At 37.3% G+C, this 23,529-nt stretch overlaps 1 protein-coding gene across 1 annotated transcript in view; it reads right to left on the bottom strand.

The window, feature by feature from the left end:
- LOC122803248 (receptor-type tyrosine-protein kinase FLT3-like) overlaps positions 1–23,529 on the bottom strand; it is a 495,076-nt gene that overhangs the window by 210,405 nt on the left and 261,142 nt on the right. Inside the window, exon 9 of the mRNA XM_044072843.1 lies at positions 13,523–13,653. Coding sequence (XP_043928778.1) covers positions 13,523–13,653 — 131 coding nt within the window. The remainder of the gene's footprint in view (positions 1–13,522; positions 13,654–23,529) is intronic.

The raw sequence follows: 23,529 nt of genomic DNA, 5'->3' as shown, positions 1-23,529 counted from the left end.
CATATCAAAAGAAAAAACAGGGAGATCAACATGGCTGGAAGTGAGGCCTAGCAATTCAGTAATGTCATCAACAATGAATGATGATTAAGAATCTGCCAGGAATCAGGAAATGAGTCAGGGAACTGAGCTCCATACAGAGGACTTCCATCAGTACAGAACTCAGTGTGGAATTTGTTCGGAAATTGACAATATATGAACTCTAAAAAGAAAACAACTCACCCATGTTTGTAAATTTTTGAGAATCCTCTACAGCCCTGGCCTGCACAATATTCATATGGATTTATCACTGGAACAGCTGTATTAGTAGCCATTGTCCTTCTATTGCATTTCCTTCTTTCATCAGAAGCCCTCTGAACTGTAAGTACTGAACACTTTTTTATCAGAAGTAAACAATTGGTTAAATTGAACACATATCTCCAGACTGCCATCCTACGTTTAATACTTTTTCTGCTACATTGTATACTTATCCCAAGACAATGAATGTCAGTAACTGCTGGGTGTGTACACATATATCAATGGCACACACTGTGGGTATTCCACTGTTTCCTGTACAAGTAATACAGACAGAAGTAGGAACAGCAGTTGGAACAATTTTGAAAACAAAAAAGGCAGACTTAATTTTTGGCATAATGTTATACCCTTTAGATTGGTTTCATTCCAATAAGCAATGACTGTAAAGGAACATACTTGTTACACTGAGAAAAGTGCACCTCCATTTGGGTGTGATAATTGTAATATTACCCAGTGAGTGTATAATAGAGCTGGAGGAGAGGGCATGGCCATGTTGCATGAGTTTTATTACATATGTGGAAACCAAGCATACCCTTGGTTATCAGCAGAGTGGTCAGGATGTTGTTACAGTGGTCGAGTTATTCCAGCTGTTTGACATACAGAGACTTTACCCAGTGGGAAAATTTGTAATGTTTTCCAGAAAAGAGAGACAAAGGACATTAAGAATCCAGTCAGGAGTATAGATGCATCTTGGATTTATCACTACAATTTATAATGAGCTGTATTCAAAGGACTTTAACATACACACGGGTGAGGATCTTATGTCTGGGCAACTATTTTTCCTGCATATGGGGCAGTAAAGTCAATTTGAGAACTGAAAAAATGTCCAAATAAATAGAGGCATTGAATAATGCAACTTCCATCATTAAACCAGGATTACTATAGAAATTACTGTCATACGCAGTATAGTGCTGAATAGAATGGCATTAGACTTCTCCATCACATCTAAATGGAGTATATGCACACCCATCCAAATGGAGTGCTGCTTGTTTATACCAGATAATGAGCATGACATTTGTAGTCATCTAGAAATTATACAAAAGGTTGTGGGGTGTTGTCTCATGCTAAAGAAACTAACACCTCTCAATGAGCATGGTTGACAATATTATTTTTTGGATGGAAAGCAAGTCTTATAAAATTCTTCATGTTTATTGTTATTATAATTCTTTTATTTATATGCAAAATATTGATCATTAAGCTTTTTGCATTTTGAAAAAGTATTAAATTAAAAAAGATGTATATTAAAAATAAAAAAATGAAAAAGTGTCACTGACCACAGTTAAAGAAAATTGCAACAAAAAAGAGGATAGTGAGGAAAGTGTATTAAAGAGTTTTCAACAAATGTACAATAACATATTTAAAAGGGAAATTGAAAAGTTCTCAAATTGTTTCTTTATTCCATCTAAGCATGAGTGTGTTTATTCCTCATATAACTGGTTTTGTGTCTATTGATTTGAAGACGTACTGTTATTGTCCAGTCATTAACAATTACTTGACCTGGGTGATGCCAGTCATTAACAATTATTTGACCTGGGTGATGCTTCACAGCATCAACTGGGGAACTGAGAATGGAGAATTCTAAGAAGAGAGAAATGTTCAAGTGTTTTGTATAATACTTTTTCTTTAGAAGTGGAATTCATGTTGTTTCAAGATGGATCCCAACAGCTTAGGCCTGTCATTTTTCCACTGCCTTGGCATTTAATAAGTGCCATCATAGATAATACCAATGTGGAAGATCAGGACTTGTGCCTAAGAAGGAAAGACACAGACAAGGGGTCTGCAGATTCTAAGTAAGCAAAACAAAGATGTTTAATTTTAATTGGTCAGTAGCTATAGTCTAATACATAAAATGTTTACTCAAGCTTTTGTAGTATAAAAATAACTGAAGTTTCTTTACTTGGGGAGACAAGACCTTCATCGCTTAATCTCCCACATATGTGGTCATTTACAGTAAAGAAGAACTGTGTTGTATGAAGTTATTTGTGTACCAAAACAAAGGCAAAGGTTTTTGAATAAAAACGATATGTACCTACAGGACACAACCACCTATAGTGGAGGGTCTGACTAACTGGTAGGCATTAAAACCAGGTAGAGTAGGGACATTGTCACAACACTGGAATCATGTTTATGTGATTATGCAGCTGTTTATGTTTTCATTGGTTAGGAAGGCCTCAGGGGCAGGCAACCTTTCATTTAGGCTTCTAGGGTTGAGCAGTGCCACATTAATAAATGCCTGATCTGAAACTGTTGTTAGTTGGTACAGGAAACTAATCTTAGCTAGAGGTACATGCATCCCTAGCAAAGAAGTAAGGATAGAGATCATCTCCCTGCAAGATGACACATTTAATTCCCTTTCAATGACACCAGTTACTGAATTAATTGTTGAAGATTACTACTACTATTATTATTATTATTATTTACTGTTTGTATTTTAGCATCATTGACAGTGATGGCAGGATACTGCTGAAGGCTAGTTGTTTATCAGTCTGAGAGACATACATAGAGAACTCAAGCATGTCTCTTTTCATAGCATCCAAGCTGCAGCACTGAATGGTTTTTGGGAACATCTGAAGAAACAGAACTTGCTTGGACAGAGTTCAACTGAAATTAACACTAAGGATTTGCCTTTGCATTAATTTGTAAACTAATCAATGAGGTTATCACCATATAATACATTCATAAAGTGTTTGCTGAGAAGATATTAGTTCACTGTGTTGACTGTTCAAATCAACAAAGACCTGTCCTTCTATTGGCAATTAACTGATACTTTGTATAGATAACATTTGTAACTGGTAACAAGACAACAGCAGTACTGTACCCCTTCCTGAAACCATGTTGTACTGTGGTTAGTAGACTGCATCTGGTTACAAATTCCACTAATTTCTCTTGTGTTTTAGTTAAAACAAGCAAAAAGAAAGCTTATCAAGTTGTTCACCCAGCAGTCCAATGGTTTTGGGAGTAGTAATCATGCAGGTAATACACACAATGTTGCTGGAAAACCTGTTGATTCATCCAAACATAATGTACGTTCCTTCATTCCACAACAACAAAAGGTACATGCATTTCCAGCAATGGCTCTTAACCCAAACACATGGATTTATCACATTCAGGTGATTGTTTGGCTGAACACAATCTGGATACTGTGGAGGGACCAAGAATTATACTTATGCCAACAGATACTGTAAATTACTCAAGGTAATTGGAGAAGAGATTCTGCTTTCAAATTTTCAGCTTGGTTAGCTAAATTTTCCTTCTCGCATAATGGCACAGGTTTGGGACACTTCATTTTGGCAGATTTGATCCAATTGGTTGAGAAACAACTGCTAAACTGAAAAGTTTACAGTTGGATAATAGTTAATTATTGGAATGTATTAAATGGAACATTGTTCCACAGGTTTTATGCATGAGCAAGTTCCCAAATGGACAGTAACTATACATTTTATGACCATTTCATTGAACTTTTCAACAAACATGGTTTTGAATTAATAGACGTGATCATTTTGTGGAACAACGACAACACTTCAAAACTTAAGAATGAAATTTATGTTTTAAACAAAAAAAAAATACTATTTGATAGTTATAAAATTAAATATTATGATGTTTTTTAACAAAGTAGATAAGCAATATGCTATTATTAGAGATATGAAGGCTAACAAAATTAAAAGGGACATTCTACAATATAGGCAGAAAGTTGCATATTTTGTTAAGTCTGATAAAAAAAAACTTACTCTATTAAAAAAGTATGCAAACACAACTGTTCAGTATGCTAATGGTGGAAGTAGTGACAGAGTTAATGAAGAAAGGAAAAGTCCTGAAATGGTAGCCTACATTGCACTTTAGAATTTCCCCCACTCAGATATTCCCAAAGGGTAGCAGAAAATAATGGAAAGATGGGGCCCTAATGGTTTCAGAACCCTGAGTATCAGGAGAATTGGGAAAATAAACAATTCCTATGAACAAGAGAGGGGGAGAATGAGGAGGTAGTGATTACTGAAGATTTTGGGGGAATTTTATTCACCCAAAAGGGTTTAACATTTTTAATTACAGTCATTTGGATATCAACCTGACTCATTTTAGTTTATGTCAAAAGGTTTTCAAGTTCATTCCAGCTAAGAAATGTGATATTGTAGATGCCATTGCGGAACTTAAATTGTACACTTGGAAATTAAATTTATCTATTTTATATAACTCTGAAGGGCAACCTGCAGAACACCAAACTCAGAAATGTAAGAAGAAAAGCACCTTCAACCCTACAGTACACCATTTGGTGTTAGCTTTTAACAAAAATATGTGAATCAAATATATACATATTTGCTGATTCACATAACTGTAAACCTAAGTTTAATTTATCAATTCAAGAATGGACTTTATTATATGATTTAAGGAAAGGCAAGTCAATAAGGGATATGAAACCCTATAAAGGTGAGGGAGTGATTATATATGATAATACTGATAATATTAGTAAGGTGTTTGATATTTACATGATGATTCCACCTACTTCACCAGCGCTAGCAGTGAGATGAATATAGTATTTAGAAAGATAGACTTATATTTAGAAGGCCATATGATTCAGGGGTTACTGATGCCCAAAATATTTATTTTTTCTTATTTCTTTGCCTAAAATACCAACCATATTCAGAATTCTAAAAATACAAAAAGATCAAACCCCCACTAAGGTCCAGAGTTGCAGCACAGGGTTCATAAACATACTTGTTAGCTTTTTCTGTTGACAGAACACTTAAATCTGCATATTCCTAGTCAAGGATTCTTGGGACTTTTTAAGTAGATATGAAAAAAAATTGATGGCAAGAAAATGTAGGCTTTTTAACCACTAATAATAAAGATTGCTTCATAAATATTCCCAAAACTGAAGGTTTGCAATTTTTTCACGAGAGTTTTTTATGATGTAATTTTCAACGGAAAAAATAACTTATAGAACTTGTTTTAGACAACAATTATTTTTAATATGAAGGAGAAATATTTAAACAGCATAGAGGTGTATTAGCAATGGGAGTGGTGTGCAAATTTAGTTTAAATTCAATGGAAATTGTTTTCATATTAGATTTTTACAAATTTTGTAAAATCTATTTATGCTTCCTTGGTTATATTTTTATTTTATAGAATGGCCCTGAAGAAGTGGTGAAATATTTTATAACTGTTCTTAATAAGATTGAATTTCCTAAGTTTCACACATCAATTCAATAAGAAAGAGATTAGTTTCTTGGACAATAATAAGAAAGAGATTAGTTTCTTGGACAATCACATCACAATTTCTGATGAAGGGTTTAGATAGAATGCCTGTAGAAAACCCCCTTTCAGCAATGCATACTAACAGTTTTCATCCATTTAAGTATAAAAAAAGTTCGATAAAAGGTCAATGTATCAGGCTAGTATGTATAATTTCAACAAAGGAAGTTTTTATTTAAGAATTTCACATAGTCAATGACATGCTTATTGAGAGGGATACTCAAAGAAATTTAATGAAGAAGTATTCCAGGACATTGTAGGAAAATAGGGTACCCAATACAAACCACTTTTAGGCAATGGGGAATTTAATGCCCACATCCATCATGACCCCACACCAAAATGCACCAATGAAAGGGCATTAGTTATTCAACACAGCATTGGTACAGAAATGGTTAAAAAGATAGTGCTTAGGAATTAGAGAATTTTAAGAATTAACCCTAGCATTTCCCCCATTTTGGGTGACAAACTTCATTTTGTTTATATAAGTAAAACATCTAAAAATTTGAAAGGGATTATGGAAAATGACACAAGCTAAGAAATGTGGTCATTGTAAATACTGCCCAAACATTTATGAGGGAGATAGTATAAGAGTAGAGTATGATGAGGGTACAGTACTTAAATTCAAGATGAGAATCATTTAAGTAAAGCTGTTGTGTATGTAGCAAAATGTTCCACTTGTGCCGGTTTTTAAATCAGAAAAGCTGAGAGGAATTTTAAGAAAATAATGTATGAACACATTTATGATATTTCTACAAAATGTTTTAATAATGCCCTCTTTAAACACAGTGCAATATGTGTATCGTTTGACAAATTTAGGTTTGATATAATAGAAAAAAAGTAATACATGTCCTATAGGAGGTGACTGAGAGATGAGTCTTGAATATAGCAACTTAAACTCCACAGTCCCACCAAGGATTAATGAGAACATCTCAAACCTTTCAGTTTTGAAACTGAGAGCTATAAAGCTGTAACAGGAGATTATACAATACACATTTTAAATTTTGACACAACATCATATTTTATTAGGAAAGTCTTATCTCTGATTATATTATATTTATATTATGTAGTGCTATGTATTTATTTTGTTATTTTGATCCTATAAGCTTTGGTGTTTATCATACAATTAAATGTGGTGCTGATTTAAATGAGTACATTGATATGATTGATTAGTACAGGAATGTAACCAGGATGTTGTTTATATTATTATCTGCAGAAGTTTTGTATTTGACAACAACAAAAGTGCTTAACCATTAAATATTGGATTTTACTTCCCAGTGGGTTTCTGTCTGTTTTGGACTGCACCACACATGACAAATGTCCTAAGAGTCATTATGTTGGGTCAGAAATGCTGGGATGCTTCCAGAAAAAGGGAGCACGTTTTGTGTTATGAGAAAATCAAAAGAAAAAACATGGGTTTTTAGATAAATAGAACAGACATGTTTTTAGAAATGGCCTCCGAATGGTGACTCAAGTCCTTGTCCCTTATCAAGCTTATCCATAACATCACCATCATTAAGGTTCATAGGTTCACACATTCTCACTAAGCTTAAAGCAAAGGAGACCATCAAGGAGCTCAGCCACATTAACCAATACTGGTGAAAACGAACAATGTCCCTTGTTAAGTAGATTTTTCCCATGCCCTAATGAAAACTTACAATCAGCTGGTCACTCATGAAGACTGTTTTTAAAAGTTGCCAGGGAAGTATTTTGGTTGATATGTAAGGGCTGCCTCTTCCAGAAATGAGAGATATGTTGGGTCAAGTATCTCTCACTCCATCTGATACTGTTGATATGACAGTGTAGCTTTACATCAATAAATTGGGCACTTGCTTTATTACTGGTTCTGCTTGGGTGAAGGGGTTCAAAGAGAACTGGGTCATTAATAGCATGGAAGTTAAGGAGAGGTCACTCCTCAGCAGCATGTACAATGTCGATTGGGGGGCAGAACTCTTGTTTGATCAGAATAACTAGTTGTATTGAGATGTGAGAGCTTTTGATGAGGAAACATTGAGGTCTGACATGTTGGTGTAACTGTTTATTGTGGTGCATGCTCAAGGGACATTATATTCAATGATCAGTCTAGTAAAATATGAATAAAGTGGGACTATAATTCCTTTGCACATTGAGAAGATGAAACAAAGAATAAGTTGTTCAAGACAGAAAGATTGTCTAACCACGACAGAAATATGATGGCCAAAGGTGTGCTTGTTACCAGCACAGGAATCCAAGTCTTAGATGAGCATGTCAGATTTAAGTAGGCTGTTATCTACATAGTACCTGGAAGTAATGTTATATTTATCAAAGGAAATGATGCCACATTTCCTGGCATTGTTTGGTTCAACCCTTGTAGGAGAATTTGAGTAACAGAAGAGAATTTGATTCCTATCCCAGGTTGGAATTGTTCATAGGTTCATAGGTAAGTACTAGGCTATCAGCCCGAGGGCATCTTTAAGCCTAGCTGGAATGTGTTGGCTTTTGCACCCCCTTAGATTAGTTCCCTGTGCCTCTGTCCAGCAGAGCAATTAGTTCCCTGTGCTTCTGTCCAGCAGAGCCACTGCAGTGATCTCCGGGGTAAATTTTCTGTTTCTCATCCACTCGTCAAGGTTTCTCTTGAAAAGTGTTAGTGAGGGACTCTGCCTAATGTAGATTGGAATCCTGTTCCAAAGCATGGGGAGTCTCTGGGACAGTTATCCCTCCAGCATATCCTATTTATCGTTGTGGTGAGGTTTAGATCCCTAAAGCATGTGGCTCTTGGGGATTGTTTTTATTTTAGGTGGAGCATGTCCATCAATTCTGGGTTGGACATGGCCTTGTATGTCAGGCAGAGATCACCTCTGAGTAAGAGGTATGCAGCCAAGTACAGCTGGAGTTTCTTCATTCAGGGTGCATAGGGCATCTGTTTGAGGCCAGTAATCTTTTTGGTGAGATACTTCTGTGGTCTTTCCAGCTGTTCCAGGTGTCTTGTAAGGTACATCCCAAATGGGGAATTGTACTCTATGATGGGTCTGATGAGTGATGAGTAGAGGGGCACAATAACCTCTTTTGTTCTAGATGTAAACCCTTTTCTGATTAGGTGGGCCACATAGAAGGATTTTCTAACCACCTTGGCAATATGATTATCAAAGGATAGATTACTATCTACTTGGGACTCCAGATCCCTTATTACATTTTCTGTATTTAGGGGACTACCACGTATGTGGTAGTTGACAGGTACTTTGTTTTTTCCAAAGGGGATGACTATGCACTTTTTGGCATTTAGCTTGAGGTCATGATTTTGACACCAGGTATTTGTCTCAGTGAGACTCTTCTGGAGGATGTCTGTATCAGCTGGAGAGTCAATTATGGCCCCCCCAGTTTGCAGTCGTCTGCGAACTTGGTCAGCTATAGTCCTCCTGTGCTTGCCTGTATAGCTGAGAAGTATATACCGAACAGGAGGGGTGCCAGGACTGAGTCCTGGGGGATGCCACTTGTAACCGGTTTAGAGTCGGACCTAGAGCCTGCAACTCTCACCATGTGGGTTCTATCCGTGAGCCAACTGGCAACCCATCTCGTGACGTAGGGGTTTATGTTCAGGCTGGTGAGCTTGTCTATAATACCAGAATGGGGAATGGTGTTGAAAGCCTTTGCAAGGTCTAGGTAGGCTGTGTGGACCTCCTTTCTCTTGTCTAAAGCGTTGGTAACTGTCTCAAAGAAGTCCACCAGGTTTAGGAGGCATAATCTGCCCTTAACAAAACCAAATTGGGTAGGGTCCAATGTTTGGCAGTTCCCAATGTCTCTGTTAATGAGTTCCATGATGATGCGCTCCATAGCCTTGCAGACCAGGCTAGTCAGGCTTTTAGGGCGATAGTTCCTGGGGTCCATTGTGGCTCCACCTTTGTGGAGCGGGATAACTGTTGCTGTGCGCCACTCTATGGGCAAACATGATTAGCCATTGTCCCTTGATATTTCCTTTTTTCCAGCTAAGTACATACAAAAGAGGAGGGGTCAGAACAGAGCCCTCTGGGGCACCACTGGTAATATTTTTCTGTCTATAGAAAATAAGCTTAGTCTTAATAGCATAGGTCCTGGCATATGGCCAATTGCCTATCCAGAGATTTATGTATGTGCTAATATTGAGCTGAGAGATATTCTCAATAATAACTGCAGACAGGATAATGACAAAGGCCTTGGCAAGATCCATATAGTTAGTATAGACTATAACCTTCTTCTCCTAGAACTCACTCAGGTAGAGTAGGTATGATCTTCCTTTTGCAAAGATGAACTCTTTTGTATCCTACATAATTGTGCAGTAACATAACTAGGGTGGGGAAGTTTAAAAGAATGCATACTTTTTTTTTAAATAAAAATATGTTAAAGGAGGGTTGGGGCAGGGCATAGGAATGGAACCTAAATGGCTGGGGCTGGAGGTGGGGGATGTGTCATGCATCTGGCCACCTGGTTGGTACAAGGAATATTTGTTTTTCTTGCTGGCAGTGTGGGGTGCATGGCACTTACGATTTGTTACAGTGAAGTGCTTCTTTTTTGGCTCTACATGAAGAGATGAGGGGGTGGGGCGCTGGTGCATAGCACCAGCCTAACTGAACTAATTGAACCAGCTACGCTTCTGTAATTGTTTATTAGTTCAGCTATAACACTCCATAAAGTAACAGATACTACTAGTGAGATTAATAGGCCTGTAATTTCCAGGGTCAGTAGTGGGAGTCACCTTTATATAAAGGCACCTCAACACCTCTTCTCCACAGCTTAGGCAAGTAACCAGTGGAAAGACTTTGGTTTTGTAGTGGATGGAGGGATTTTGATATATGAGCCATCAGGATTTAAACCAAAATGATTGAGTCAGGAAGGGAGGTATGAAGAGAAATGAGGATACTGGGTAGAAAGGGTGGGGTGAAGTTGAAAGAGAATTTGCAAGACTCTTAGCAATGCCCTTGGAATCAAATACAGCTGTAACCACATATCTAGTATTGGCTGCAGTAGTGGCATTTGTTTATATAGTCACAATATCTCACAACTTCGTGAAGCAATGCTGGTACTGCATTCCCTCACAATTGGCACGTGGCAATTGTGCCTGCTAATAACTTGCTCCCAGGCCGCTGCTTTGTTTGTTTCACCTTAGTCATAGCTCTGTTAAAAGCCCAGATAGCTAAACAGCATTAAGCTAAGAATTTACCATCTAGGATATTAAGAGATCAGCATTCTTTTGCCTAGATTGATTATAGGACTGATGACTGATGAATCATGGGTAAGCAAAGAAAATCAACAACATTTGCAGTCATTCACCCATTCAGTTAACCAACTAGTCATCCAATCAATTATTCATTCATTAAAATATATGTGCCTAAATCAAGGTATATTACAATGCAAAAGTGAAACAGTAATAAAACTTAAAATAATATGAGAATTAAATGTCTTAAATCCTTGAATTGTCCCAAAAGACTGGCACTTTCCTTATACTCAGTAGAGGCTGCTGCAAGGTGAACTGTGTCTAACTTTTCAAGCCTTGAAAGGCCCAGTTCTGTTTGACCTCCTATTTCTTTGCAAAACCAGTGACTCTACAAATACATGCACTAGAGACCTAAACCTACAGCAAAACATAAACAGGGCTAGTCAGCTGGATAGGTTCCTAACACAGGATATTCCCAACCCATGGGACAAGTTCCCACTACAGGTCAAACAAAGTATTAGTTTGGATGACTTTAAGGTTAGGCTTAATGACTGGACGAGCGCATACAAATTTATACCAGGCTTATCTTATAAGGCCCTGCCCAATTTTGGAGGTAAACAATATTAAGTGCTTGACAAGGGTGGCAAAAACTTTTATGATTGTCTACTTAAAGATGTATATGGCTCAGCGTCTTATGGTCCTCATAATTACTTCCATAGTATTATTCCTATATTCCTATGTTCCTAACACAGGCAAAAAGGGTTTCCCTACATGGGATTGAAGACCATCTGATTGGTTTTTAACTGCCTGAACACAACATTTTAAAATCACCTTTCTTTGCAGGTCAAAGGTTAGAGCCTCAGGACAGTGGGATCACTACTTATGTGAAGCTGTTGCGTGTTTTAATGAACGTTTCTTCTTTCCTAAATGTTGTGTGACAATTAACTTAGAATGTATAAATATGGGATTGTGGTAGCTTGCCCATTATTTAAAATGCTGTGATGAGTTTTAGGAGAACTGTGATATTCATCTGTTGAGAACAGTGTTTTCTCAGTCAATCATGTGCTGACCTTTCATAGGGAAAAACAGTAAAAAGTATCAGAGCACATAGCGGCAACAACCACTACTGGCAATGCAGTGGAGCTGAAAGTAAAAGTATGCTTTCAGAGATCTGTTAAACAAAATTCATGTCAAATAGTCTTATACCCTTTATCAAAAATCAAGTAATCCGAAATAAAGCAATGAAACCACATGCGATTTCCAAAACTACTAAATATCGGTTCTATATTACAAGATCAAAGCCTTACTTAATCGAATAAGTAAAGCTCGAACTTGTAATATCAAAACTGTAAATTGTCGAATGGCTGATTTAACCCAGGGAAACACTTCCCTTGGCCGTTACGTGGAGTATGCCCATTTCTCCAATTTGGAGCGATCTCAGAGTTGGTATATTTAGGTAGGGGGTGTGTGGGGGGCACAGTCCCCCACATCATGGGGTGTGGGGAATGAAGCCCCCCTTGATTTCAGATTTAAAGTTTTTTTTTTTTGATTTGGCCAAGGGAAGTGTTTCCATTGGTTGAATGGCCGTTCGACAATTTTAGCTGTCGATATTACAAGATCGAGCTTTAGTTATTCAATGAACTAAAGCTTCGATATTGTAATATAGACGCTGAATATCACCTAATCTAAAATAAGAAAAACCCACATCCCCAACTTAAATACTGCAGTTCCACAGTCAAATAACTATGGGGCAAGGACAAAATTGTAACACAATACAACTTGTTCCACTGTGCATTCCAGTGAGATACATATATATATTGAGGCAGAACTTTACCACATATTGTTGTTAACCCACCTTATGATGACATGCAGCTTGATGAATCTAAATACCCTCCATAAATTTGCCCACCACATAACAATCTCATAGCTTCCAAAGGACATAGTTCCAAAGATGTGACACTTAAAAAGAAAGGTAGTGATCTAGATGGCTCCACAGTTTGATTATTAATTATTAATACTATCTGGATAGAAAAGCATATATATCTAACAGCTAGTAGGGAACAAGCAAGACTTTGATTTTTTTGAGAGATAACCCTCATTCCTAGCCATCATGTGTCAGAGTCTCTCGGTCATTTCCATGTTGTTTTAAAGATAATACATGAAGATGAAAGTTAACATAATGGACACAAGCGCCATATGGAAATTAAAAAAAATGAATGCTAAAAAATTATCTGAGAGAAAAATGACAAAAGCAGAAACAGTGACTTTCAAACAGCTAAAATGTATCATAAATATAAAATAAAATATGAGTTAAAACAATCACAACAAATATAATGGATAATGAAATGGTGCCTTATGTGTGGAGTCTGCATATCCTCTCTCTGTTTCTCGTGGGTTTCCTCCCATTTCCCAAAGATATACAGTAGGTGGATTAGGTACTCTAAAAAAATTGGCCCTAGGTGTGTGTGTGTGTGTGTGTGTGTGTGTGTGTGTGTGCGTGTGTGCGTGTGTGTGTGTGTGTGTGTGTGTGTGCGTGTGTGCGTGTGTGTGTGTGTGTGTGTGTGTGTGTGTGTGTGTGTGTGTGTGTGTGTGTGTGTGTGTGGTCTGTGTCTGAGTGACTTTATTAAAGGCACTGGAAGGGAAAGGGTATTTCTTAAGGGAATGTGCAGGCATAGGGTTGGAAGAGGGGCAGGGCCAGCAGACACAAGTAATGTGGTACAACTAAGATACAAGATTAGAGTAGGGTGAGGAAATGACTTAGGGGTCAGACACAAAGAAAATACCTCATCAGGAAAACTAAAACAAAGTACAAAGACTTACCATCATCTGAAGTTGTTATGCTTTCAGAATTCTCCGACTGTTTATCGGGGTCCTGAGAAAAAGAACATATTCCTGAATCCTGTGTTCTGCTTCTTGGTCTGAAAGGCATGTCACACCCTAGAATTCTATCCCTGTATTTTGAGAAAAAAGCCAAGATTTTACACTTGCAATACAGATAAAGGTATTTTTCCACCAACATTTTCAAAAGTACATTTAAAAGAACATTTTAGTGGAAATGATAACCAGCTTTTAATATAAATATTGCCATATTTTACAAATCGACTGAAAATATATATTGCATACTAAAATGAAATTGTAATGTAAAATGATAAAAAAGTAATGGAAACCAAAATAAAGAATTATACTGTTGAGACTTAGATATCAATTGAATACACTGGTGACAAGCTAGGGTTGCAATGAGAAAGAGAACAGCATAAAAATGCAAAAATGCAGATGGTCAGACATCAGGTGACAGAAAAAGAAAACAGAATAAATTAATTAGTTATATATGCAGATATCATCATCATTATTATAATTATTATTATTACTACTGACATTTGATTACAGAGAAAGTCTGACTGGGTAGGTGCCCATTTTGTAGCAGAACAATAATTTTATAGTTTTTAAAAATAATACAAAAAACAACTGCAGTTTAAATAATTATACCAAATTAGACATAATATGAAAACATGGGTTAAGAACAGATGCAAGTTATATGATAGTGATTTAATAGTTAGAGAAATTGTAGCCAATTAATAGAAAAATTAAAGGTAAGTTAGTATAATACAAACAGGAATTACAATACAAACTGAGAGAAAAGCAGGCTTATGGTATATTTAGAGAGAAAGTCAGGGAGAGAAATTGATACAAGGAAGTGAATGAAGAAGTGAGATTAAGGAGATGTAAGGCATAAAGAGGTATTTGTTCACATTTAGGGATATGGTTTATCCTGGTGTTGAGCAAGAACAGAACAGCTTTTGGCTAAGAAGTCTTTCAGAATGATTTTGAAGATGGGAGGAAGGGTATTGACCTGATGTATAGAGATAAGGAGTTTCAGGCCTTATCAACATGGTATACATATGGGCAAAGCCCAGCAAATTTGATAAGTTTGGGGACAGACAGACTTTTTGGTTGATGAATCATAATGACCAACTAGGAACATATTTGCACTGAATGTTATTTAGTGCCAGAGAAGCAGATGTATTCTGGATAATTTTATAGGTGGTAAGAAGCTGTGTATATGTTAGTTGATGTGGCAGTTCTGAGCAATCGAGGTTTTTAGTGCTATACAGTGGTAGGTTCTGAAAGGGGGTATTTGCTACAAATTTAGCGACTTTGTTATAGCATCACTTAAGATTGGATTTTTGTGATGCCCAAAGGTTATAAGGATTGGAGCACCATAAAGAAGCGTAGGGAGGAGGGCATAAGTACTGGCAAGTGTACCTTTAGTTGCATCAGTGAGAAAGTTTGTGGCTTTATAAAACATCCTTAGTTTTTGATGAGTTTTTCTTATGCAATTTTGTATATACAGGTCGAATTTAAGATTATCATCCACTAACATCCCTAACAATTTGCTATGAGACATAACGTCAATGGTTGTACTACCAAGAAAAAGGACTTTACATTTTGTTTTTAATGGGATAGGGATTTGGGGGGAAAGTAGTGTTTTTTTAGGGTTAAGCATGAGCTTGTGAGTTACAAAGTCATGTTTCAGTTGCTTTTAAAGCTTCTTGAGTAATTTTTTGGAGGTGTTCCAAATTGTCAGATATACAATGAGTGTGGAGTCATCTGCATACTGTATTAGGGAGGCCTGCTGTGTGGATATGTGGAGGGTGTTGGTGAGAATGTTAAAGAGGTGGGGACCAAGGATAGAGCCTTGTGGTACACTGGTGGTGACTGGGAGGTAAGGAGAGTGGATGGAGTGCCATTTTCTGACTTATACTTATTGGATAGGTAGGCTTTGAGCCATAGAAGGGTGGGCTGAGAGAGACCTTATGAGGACATTCAAAGCAGATGTTTGCAGTGAGAGACTGTGTCAAAGGCTTTAGACAAGTCTAGAAATAGGGAGGAGACCAGTCTGCCATTATGCCTAACTTGACAGTATCTCTATAGGTTAGAAGTGCAGTGTCAGTGCTATGGGAAAGACAGAAGCCATGTCGTGTGTGGGATAGGAGCTCTTTCTACAGGAGATACTTTAGCAATTTATTTTACTACATTTTCAAGTATTTTGGAGAGGGGGATAAGATTATAGGACTAAAGTTAGTAATGTTTATTGAATTTTCTCCTTTGTGAAGAGGGATAATGTGTGACTTTCTCCAGAAAGAGGGAGAGTGGGATTCCTGGAGTGACATATTTATAAAAATTGAGACAGAGTAAACAAAGCTATTGGCTACTGTTTTAAGGTACTTGGAAGGTCATCAGCTGAACAGTAGTTTTATATAGGATGGGGGCACAGGTTTGATGTTGAAAGTGGATGTGGTGATACTTGGCTGCTGGGCAGATCTTGGGGAATCCTTGGTTTTAGATGCTATAATACCTATGAAATAAGAGTTGAAATGTATTGCAGTTTTGAGGGATGGGTTATTAGGGTCAGGGTTGACTTTATGGTCGGAATGCAATATTTCTTTAATGGCTGCCCAGATTTTTTTTAGGGTTGTCTTTACTATTATTCTGAAACTTATTATAGTATATTTTTGTCTTCATTAATTTGCTTTTTAGTACAACTGCAAAGCATTCTGAAGTTTTCAAGATATTGTGATGTTTTATATTTTTGACATTCTTTCCATGAATTCTTTTCTCTGTCCTGCATTGGCATTCTACTCTTTTTGGATTGCCAAATTGCATTATTTCTTTTTAGGTTCTTCCTTCTAGGAGGTGCAAGGCTATTCAGGATATTCAGGATAGTAGTATTGAATTAATTTACAGCATCATCTAGGGGGAGCATTTTTAGGAAGTTCCAGTTAATAAATGATAGGGTAGTATTGAACATTTCTGGGTTAAACATGGAAAGGTTCATTCCGTGTTGTTTTATAAACATGCTGTTTAAGAGGAGGTGTGAGATGTGCAGCTGTATAGATTGGGAGATGATCACTGAAACATTCAGACATTGTAAGAGAGGTAGTATATTTGCTAGGGTCTGATACTAGGATCAAGTCTAATGGCGAATTTGAAGTCTTGCTATAATGTGTGGGGCTATTAATTAATTGTATGAAACCATACAAGTTCACAGTAGATGTAGGGGAGTTCATGTTTATGTCCAACCAATTGACATTCCCATCACCTGGTAGTATTCTTCTTGTAGAGTTGTTATGGATATCCAATGTAAAATATTATCCAGTACAGCTGTGTTGTCCCCAGGAGGGATGTAAAAAACAGTAATACATATTTGTTTATAGTTGTTAAATTTTGGGAAAGTCATAAGAAACTCTGCTGAGTTGAATTTTGGTATTAATCTGTTGTATGGGGAAATGTGGTAGCTGTTGGGAAATATTAAAGAAATAACACACCTCTCCTCTTTATACAATCATTATGGATGATATTATAGCTGGCAGGTATAATTTTGGAGTAGTGTTTTTCTGGGTTTAAGCCAAGTTTCTGTTACAGTGAGAAGATCAGGCTTATGTTTGGTAATCCAGACAAGTAGTTCAGTGATTTTATTTCTTATGCTTGTAACATTTATGGCAGCAAAAGTTAGATTACTAGGTTTGGGGGTTGACTGCTGTAGGGTTAGTGTAGTGTGTAGAAGAAAATTGTCTTGATGTTCATTGTGATAGGTGGAGCCAGGATTAGGGTGAATGTCTCCCTCTACCCTCATTTGATGGTCACTCCACCCTCTGGTCAAATTATACATACAGGAAACTCTAACATTTATAACATCTGTTCATACAGGTAACTAACATTTGGTATGATACATGTTTTGTTATCCATAGGTAAAAGATATAATTGTGACAAAGTTCTAGAAAGCTGCGATTTTTCATTCCATGTTCAGCATAAATGATATTATCAGCTCATGCAGCATATTTAACACAAATTAGTTTATTCTACAGAAACGATTTAAGTATCCTTTTATTTTCATGATATAGTGTAATAATCTTTCAGCCAAAGAAAACAAGAGTAATATATATTTCAGTAAATGTTTATCTCATCTTGACTTGTTCCTTTAAATTGCTTATTGTAAAACATCAGACGTAAATCATATGCACTAAAATGCAGCTTTTCTAAAGCGTCTTGTTTGGTAATTTATTTATTTATTGTGATGGTGGGGTATTTTTGTAGGTGGCAAAGTTGAAATTCCTCATGCATTGGTTGCAAGAGGCACAAGACGCTAAGGAACACAATACTGGTTGCTGTCTTCCTTCACAAATCTCTGTTGGTGTAATCTCTTTTAAGTGTGCACAGAAAATAACTCCCTTCTTTTTGGAGATTTCTCCCTTCTTCAAGTTGGTGTGACTGTGGAGTTGTCATATATATAAGATCAGGGGTTAGGGGGCTTGACCCCACATGGGCTGGCAGGGGGTCTTGCCCCCTGCAAAATGAAATGGCTTTTTTGTGTTTTGGACATTAATCCTCACAGTTATGCTGTTTGGCAGCCCATAGTATGTAGTTCTAGTCTTTCTGAACCTCATCTTTACACAGAACTGATTCCCTTACTCATACTCACAGCACAAGGATGCCAGCTGACTCTATAGCTTTATGCCATCTGTGTTGACAGCATTACAGTTTGATAACTGCTGCTTGGAGGAGTGCTGATCTGACCATCTGCAGAGGTGCTGTTAAATGTAATCACAGTACTGAGCATGCACCTCCATGCAGCATCATGCAGCACCATGCAGTATCATGCAGCATCATGCAGCACTATGCAGCACCATGCAGTATCATGCAACATCATGCAGCACAATGCAGCACCATGCAGCATCATGCAGCACCATGCAGCACCAAATAGCACTATGAAGTATCATACAGCACCATGCAGCACCATGCAACATCATGCAGCACCATGCAGTACCATGCAGCATCATGCAGCACCATGCAGCACCATGCAACATCATGCAGCACCACTGAGTATCATGCAGCATCATGCAGCATCCAGTATTGTAATTAAGTAGCTGGAATGCGTCAACATGTTTAATTCATAGACTAATAAAAATCACTATAAAACAAAAGTTCAACCCCAGCGGAGTTAATGCTCAGCAATAAAACAAAGCCAAAATGAAAATAACAACAGAAGTAAAATACTTGCTGAGCAAAGCAATGAAGGGAACCAGCAGCTCAAAAATCAACCACTCCCAATAGATGTCCGTGATGGATATAATTCAAATGCTTCCAGTCCAAATAATCCAAAGCGTGTTAAGAAATAAAAATAGGTTTTATTGATAAAAAGGTTAGCGCTTTCGCAGTCGCTTCATCAGACCTCTATTTACATATAAAAACTGCATTTTAAATACAAAAAGGGCCAAAACCATAGGAACTTCTTAAAGGAACAGTGTATTGAGAATGCACTAGAGATATATAAAATGCACTAGAGATATATAAAATCAGCTCATACATGGTGGGAACAACTAGTATACAACATCAATTAACACTTTAATAAAATTCTTAAATAAAATATTTAAAAATAAAATTAAAATAAAAATAAACTTTTAAGTGCTTTAGTTAATATAAATATATATATAAATATAAATAATATTCCCATCATTTATTCTTCAGTCTCCTAGATTTCAATAGGGACGATAGGAACCTTCCCATTCAAACCGGAGGTTGATCAGCCCTAAATCTAATAATCCAATATATCTCCCTAGTCTCAGTATAATTACCAATGTCTCCTCTCCGGTGAGTCCTATGGACTTGCTCCAATATCCTAAACTTAAATTGATGTACCATGCCTTCCTCCTTAATGTGTTTGGCCAGGGCATTATGTAAATTACCCTTCCTTGTATGATAGACATGTTCTCTAATTCTGTCTCTTAACACTCTATTTGTTTTGCCTACATAGTAGGCTGGACATGATATACATGAAGCTAAATAGACAACATCCTTTGACATACAGTTGCCCTTAGTCCTAATGTAAAACGTGCCAGATCCATATGGATAAACAAAAGCCGGATCAGTCAGTATGTACGAGCAAAAATTGCACTTCTTACAAGGTGTCATATATGGCCCTAGCGTAATAGTTGGCGTGTAATATGTTTTGGGGTAGCAAAGCATTCTCTTAAGGTTTTTCTTATTACGATATACAAATTTGGGTCCATCACCTAACAGGCCCTTGATATTCGAATCTACCATTAAAACATGCCAATGTTTATAAAAAATGTCCTTAACATTTCCAATATCTCTAGTATAATAAATCGGACAAAAGATGCTGTTATTCCCTACAGGCTGATAATCTGTTTCCTTGACCATCCTAGGATTGCCTGTATACAAATCAATTGCCCCTTCTGAAAAATATGGTTTGGCCCTAACATCCCTCAAAACATGAATGCCATCCATCCCTCTATTGATGTCTTGTTGATTATACCCTCGTTCAACAAGTCTCACTCCTAAATCCTCCAATGCATCTTCTAATTGTGTATCCCCCGGTGTATATCTGGACATCCTCATGGATTGTCCTCTTACTATGTTGTTATAGACAAAACCTGGGTGCATACTGGAACGATGGAGAAGGGTGTTCCTATGGCAGCTCTAGCTGGATCTGGCACGTTTTACATTAGGACTAAGGGCAACTGTATGTCAAAGGATGTTGTCTATTTAGCTTCATGTATATCATGTCCAGCCTACTATGTAGGCAAAACAAATAGAGTGTTAAGAGACAGAATTAGAGAACATGTCTATCATACAAGGAAGGGTAATTTACATAATGCCCTGGCCAAACACATTAAGGAGGAAGGCATGGTACATCAATTTAAGTTTAGGATATTGGAGCAAGTCCATAGGACTCACCGGAGAGGAGACATTGGTAATTATACTGAGACTAGGGAGATATATTGGATTATTAGGTTTAGGGCTGATCAACCTCCCGGTTTGAATGGGAAGGTTCCTATACGTCCCCTATTGAAATCTAGGAGACTGAAGAATAAATGATGGGAATATTATTTATATTTATATATATATTTATATTAACTAAAGCACTTAAAAGTTTATTTTTATTTTTAATTTTATTTTTAAATATTTTATTTAAGAATTTTATTAAAGTGTTAATTGATGTTGTATACTAGTTGTTCCCACCATGTATGAGCTGATTTTATATATCTCTAGTGCATTTTATATATTTCTAGTGCATTCTCAATACACTGTTCCTTTAAGAAGTTCCTATGGTTTTTGGCGCCCTTTTTTTGTATTTAAAATGCAGTTTTTATATGTAAATAGAGGTCTGATGAAGCGACTGCGAAAGCGCTAACCTTTTTATCAATAAAACCTATTTTTATTTCTTAACACGCTTTGGATTATTTGGACTGGAAGCATTTGAATTATATCCATCACGGACATCTATTGGGAGTGGTTGATTTTTGAGCTGCTGGTTCCCTTCATTGCTTTGCTCAGCAAGTATTTTACTTCTGTTGTTATAATAAAAATCACTGTTTAGTTTCTCATTTACATGTCTTTTAAAAAAAAATCAGTTGCTTTTTGAACCAGCTTTCAATGAAACTGAGTCAGCACTCACCACAGCAGACTGGCTGCAAACATTGTAACCTAACCAGAAAATAACTTATAAGTTGGCAGAAGCAAATTTTGATGTGAAATAAGCATTTCTGTTGATAGTTAAGTATCATTGCTACTGTTTTCTGTCTAATGTTATGGAGAGAGTTATAATCATGAGTGACTCTTTCTGCCCTGCTAATGGTTTTTGCATTCCCTTGTTGATGTTGTTGAGAGAAAAATAAATTAAGTGAAATAAACAATGTCTAATGATTTTAGCATTTAGACTTTGATGACTTTTATAAATTATTGTATCACAGACAGCCCAATGGCTCAGAGGCAAGGTGTCCATTTCTGCCACTATTACTCTGGAGATGGGAACAGACTGATGTCTCCAGTAGGGCTGGTGGAGTGCAGGATAGAATGAAGCAGTCAATAGTCAGTTCCCCTATCTCAGGGGAGAGTGAGGGGGAACCCAATGTCTGTGTGATCTCTGGTGGAAGCCAGGAGTTTGACAAGACATCTCCTTACAAAGAGGGTAGTAATAATGTCCTGATAATGTATCAGTGTCATTGCTCTAGCGATCTCCACAGCTGGGGACATCAGCTGTCTGCTGCAAGGATGACAGCTCCCAAGCTAGTCATTGCACAAACCATCTCCACATCTGTGTGAGGGTGATTGCTCCGGAGCTATGCTCTCATCAGCTCTTTTTGAATCCCTTGCTCTCCAGGGTCCAACACATTAAGTACCACTGAGGTTGACTTCCTTAGGAGTCAGGAAAGCCACTTGTTTATGGGTTATTTATTTATTTTATTTTATTTTACAGTTGTTTACTGGGAACGTCCAACTGGATATATGTCCATTATCAGCACAGGCCCGGGGAGAAATGCTCCAGAAAGCAGAGTACAAATACATTAGGAACAGTAGAAATGTTTAGAGATAAGTATAATATGCAGTTTTCAGTAGGGTGACAAACTTAGATAAAACATAGTAGACAACATCAAAATCATGCGGCTTCAGTTTCAGACAATAATACATGCAGTTATGGGCTAAGTCCCATCAAGAATTCATACACTTATTAGAGTATATGATTGAAATGCTTAGGGAGGGTTTGCAGGAACAGTGGGTGATGATTAGTTGGGGTTTAAGCAGGGACATTGCCAAGGCTGTTGGAAGCGTAGTTTGAGGCTTTTTTTGAACTGGGTTAAGGAGGATTGGTGAGTAAGTTCGGCAGGTAGCATATTCCAAGTTTTGCCTACTGAGCTGGCGAATAGAGAGTCCCCAGCCACATTTATGCTCTTAGTTGTTTGTGCCAGCAGTTTGTCAGCAGAGCAAAGTGACCTCAGGTTGCTGTATGGTTTGATGGTCTTATTTAGTGCCGGTGTTTCTTCGGGTTGATATAGTATTTTGTGGGTTATTACAAGTTAGTTGTATCGGAGAAGACTGGGCACTCCAGCCATCCTAGCGGAGTTAGGTTGATACAATGGTGGGTCCTAGAGGTAGCACCTGTAGCAAATCTAGCAAATTTGGTAAGGGTGGATTGGTTCAGGTTAGTGAAGAGAGGGGTGGCATAGAGGAGGGTAGAAAGTAGGTGGGACCAAGCAATAGTGGTTCTTGCAAAAGGAGTGAGGAAGGATTTGATCCTGTATAGGGACCCCAGTTTTTTGATGGTTTGATGGTTTTATTGACATGGATATCATATTTTAGGACATTATCAACTGTGATGCCCAGGAGTTTTGTGTGAGTATCTCAGGATATAATTGTGCTATTGATGGAACTTATAGTAAAGAATGGTGAGGAGGATTTGCAGGTGGGGGAAAAGATGAGGAGTTTAGCTTTGTTGGGGTTTAATAGAAGTTGACGGTTTGTGAACCATTTTTCTACATCATTGAAAGTATTCTGGGTTAGAGTCATAAGTTCAGTTGAGGAGGAGGTGGTACATATTAAAGTAGAGTCATCCACGTACTGGATGCAGGTGGCCTTGGGAGTGATGGTGGGTAGTTCATTGATAAAGACTGAGAAGAGTAGGCGTCCTAGTATGGAGCCTTGGGGGACTCCTAGAGTAATGGGTAGATGTGTATATAGGGTATTCGGCCATAAAAACTGCTTGTTGTCTATCAGACAGGTAAGATTGGAACCATTTAATGGAGCTACTATTCGGTGACAGTTCCTTCAGGGTATGGAGAAGCATTTGGTGATTGACCATATCAAAGGCCTTAGAGAGATCTAGGAAGAGAGCTGAGGTAAGTTTGTTATTGTTTCTGTTGATGTTGATAGAGTTAGAGAAGGATAGGAGGGCTGATGTGGTGCTGTGGTGTGGCCTAAAACCATGCTGAGAGTTGGCCAGTAGTTTATTTTGGGTGAGATAGTGCATT

Source organism: Protopterus annectens, chromosome 5.part1, assembly GCF_019279795.1.
Source record: "Protopterus annectens isolate FY-2018-M chromosome 5.part1, PAN1.0, whole genome shotgun sequence".
NCBI lineage: Eukaryota > Metazoa > Chordata > Ceratodontiformes > Protopteridae > Protopterus > Protopterus annectens.
The sequence above is the reverse complement of the archived record's forward strand: the minus strand, read 5'-3'. Positions and strand labels throughout refer to the sequence as shown.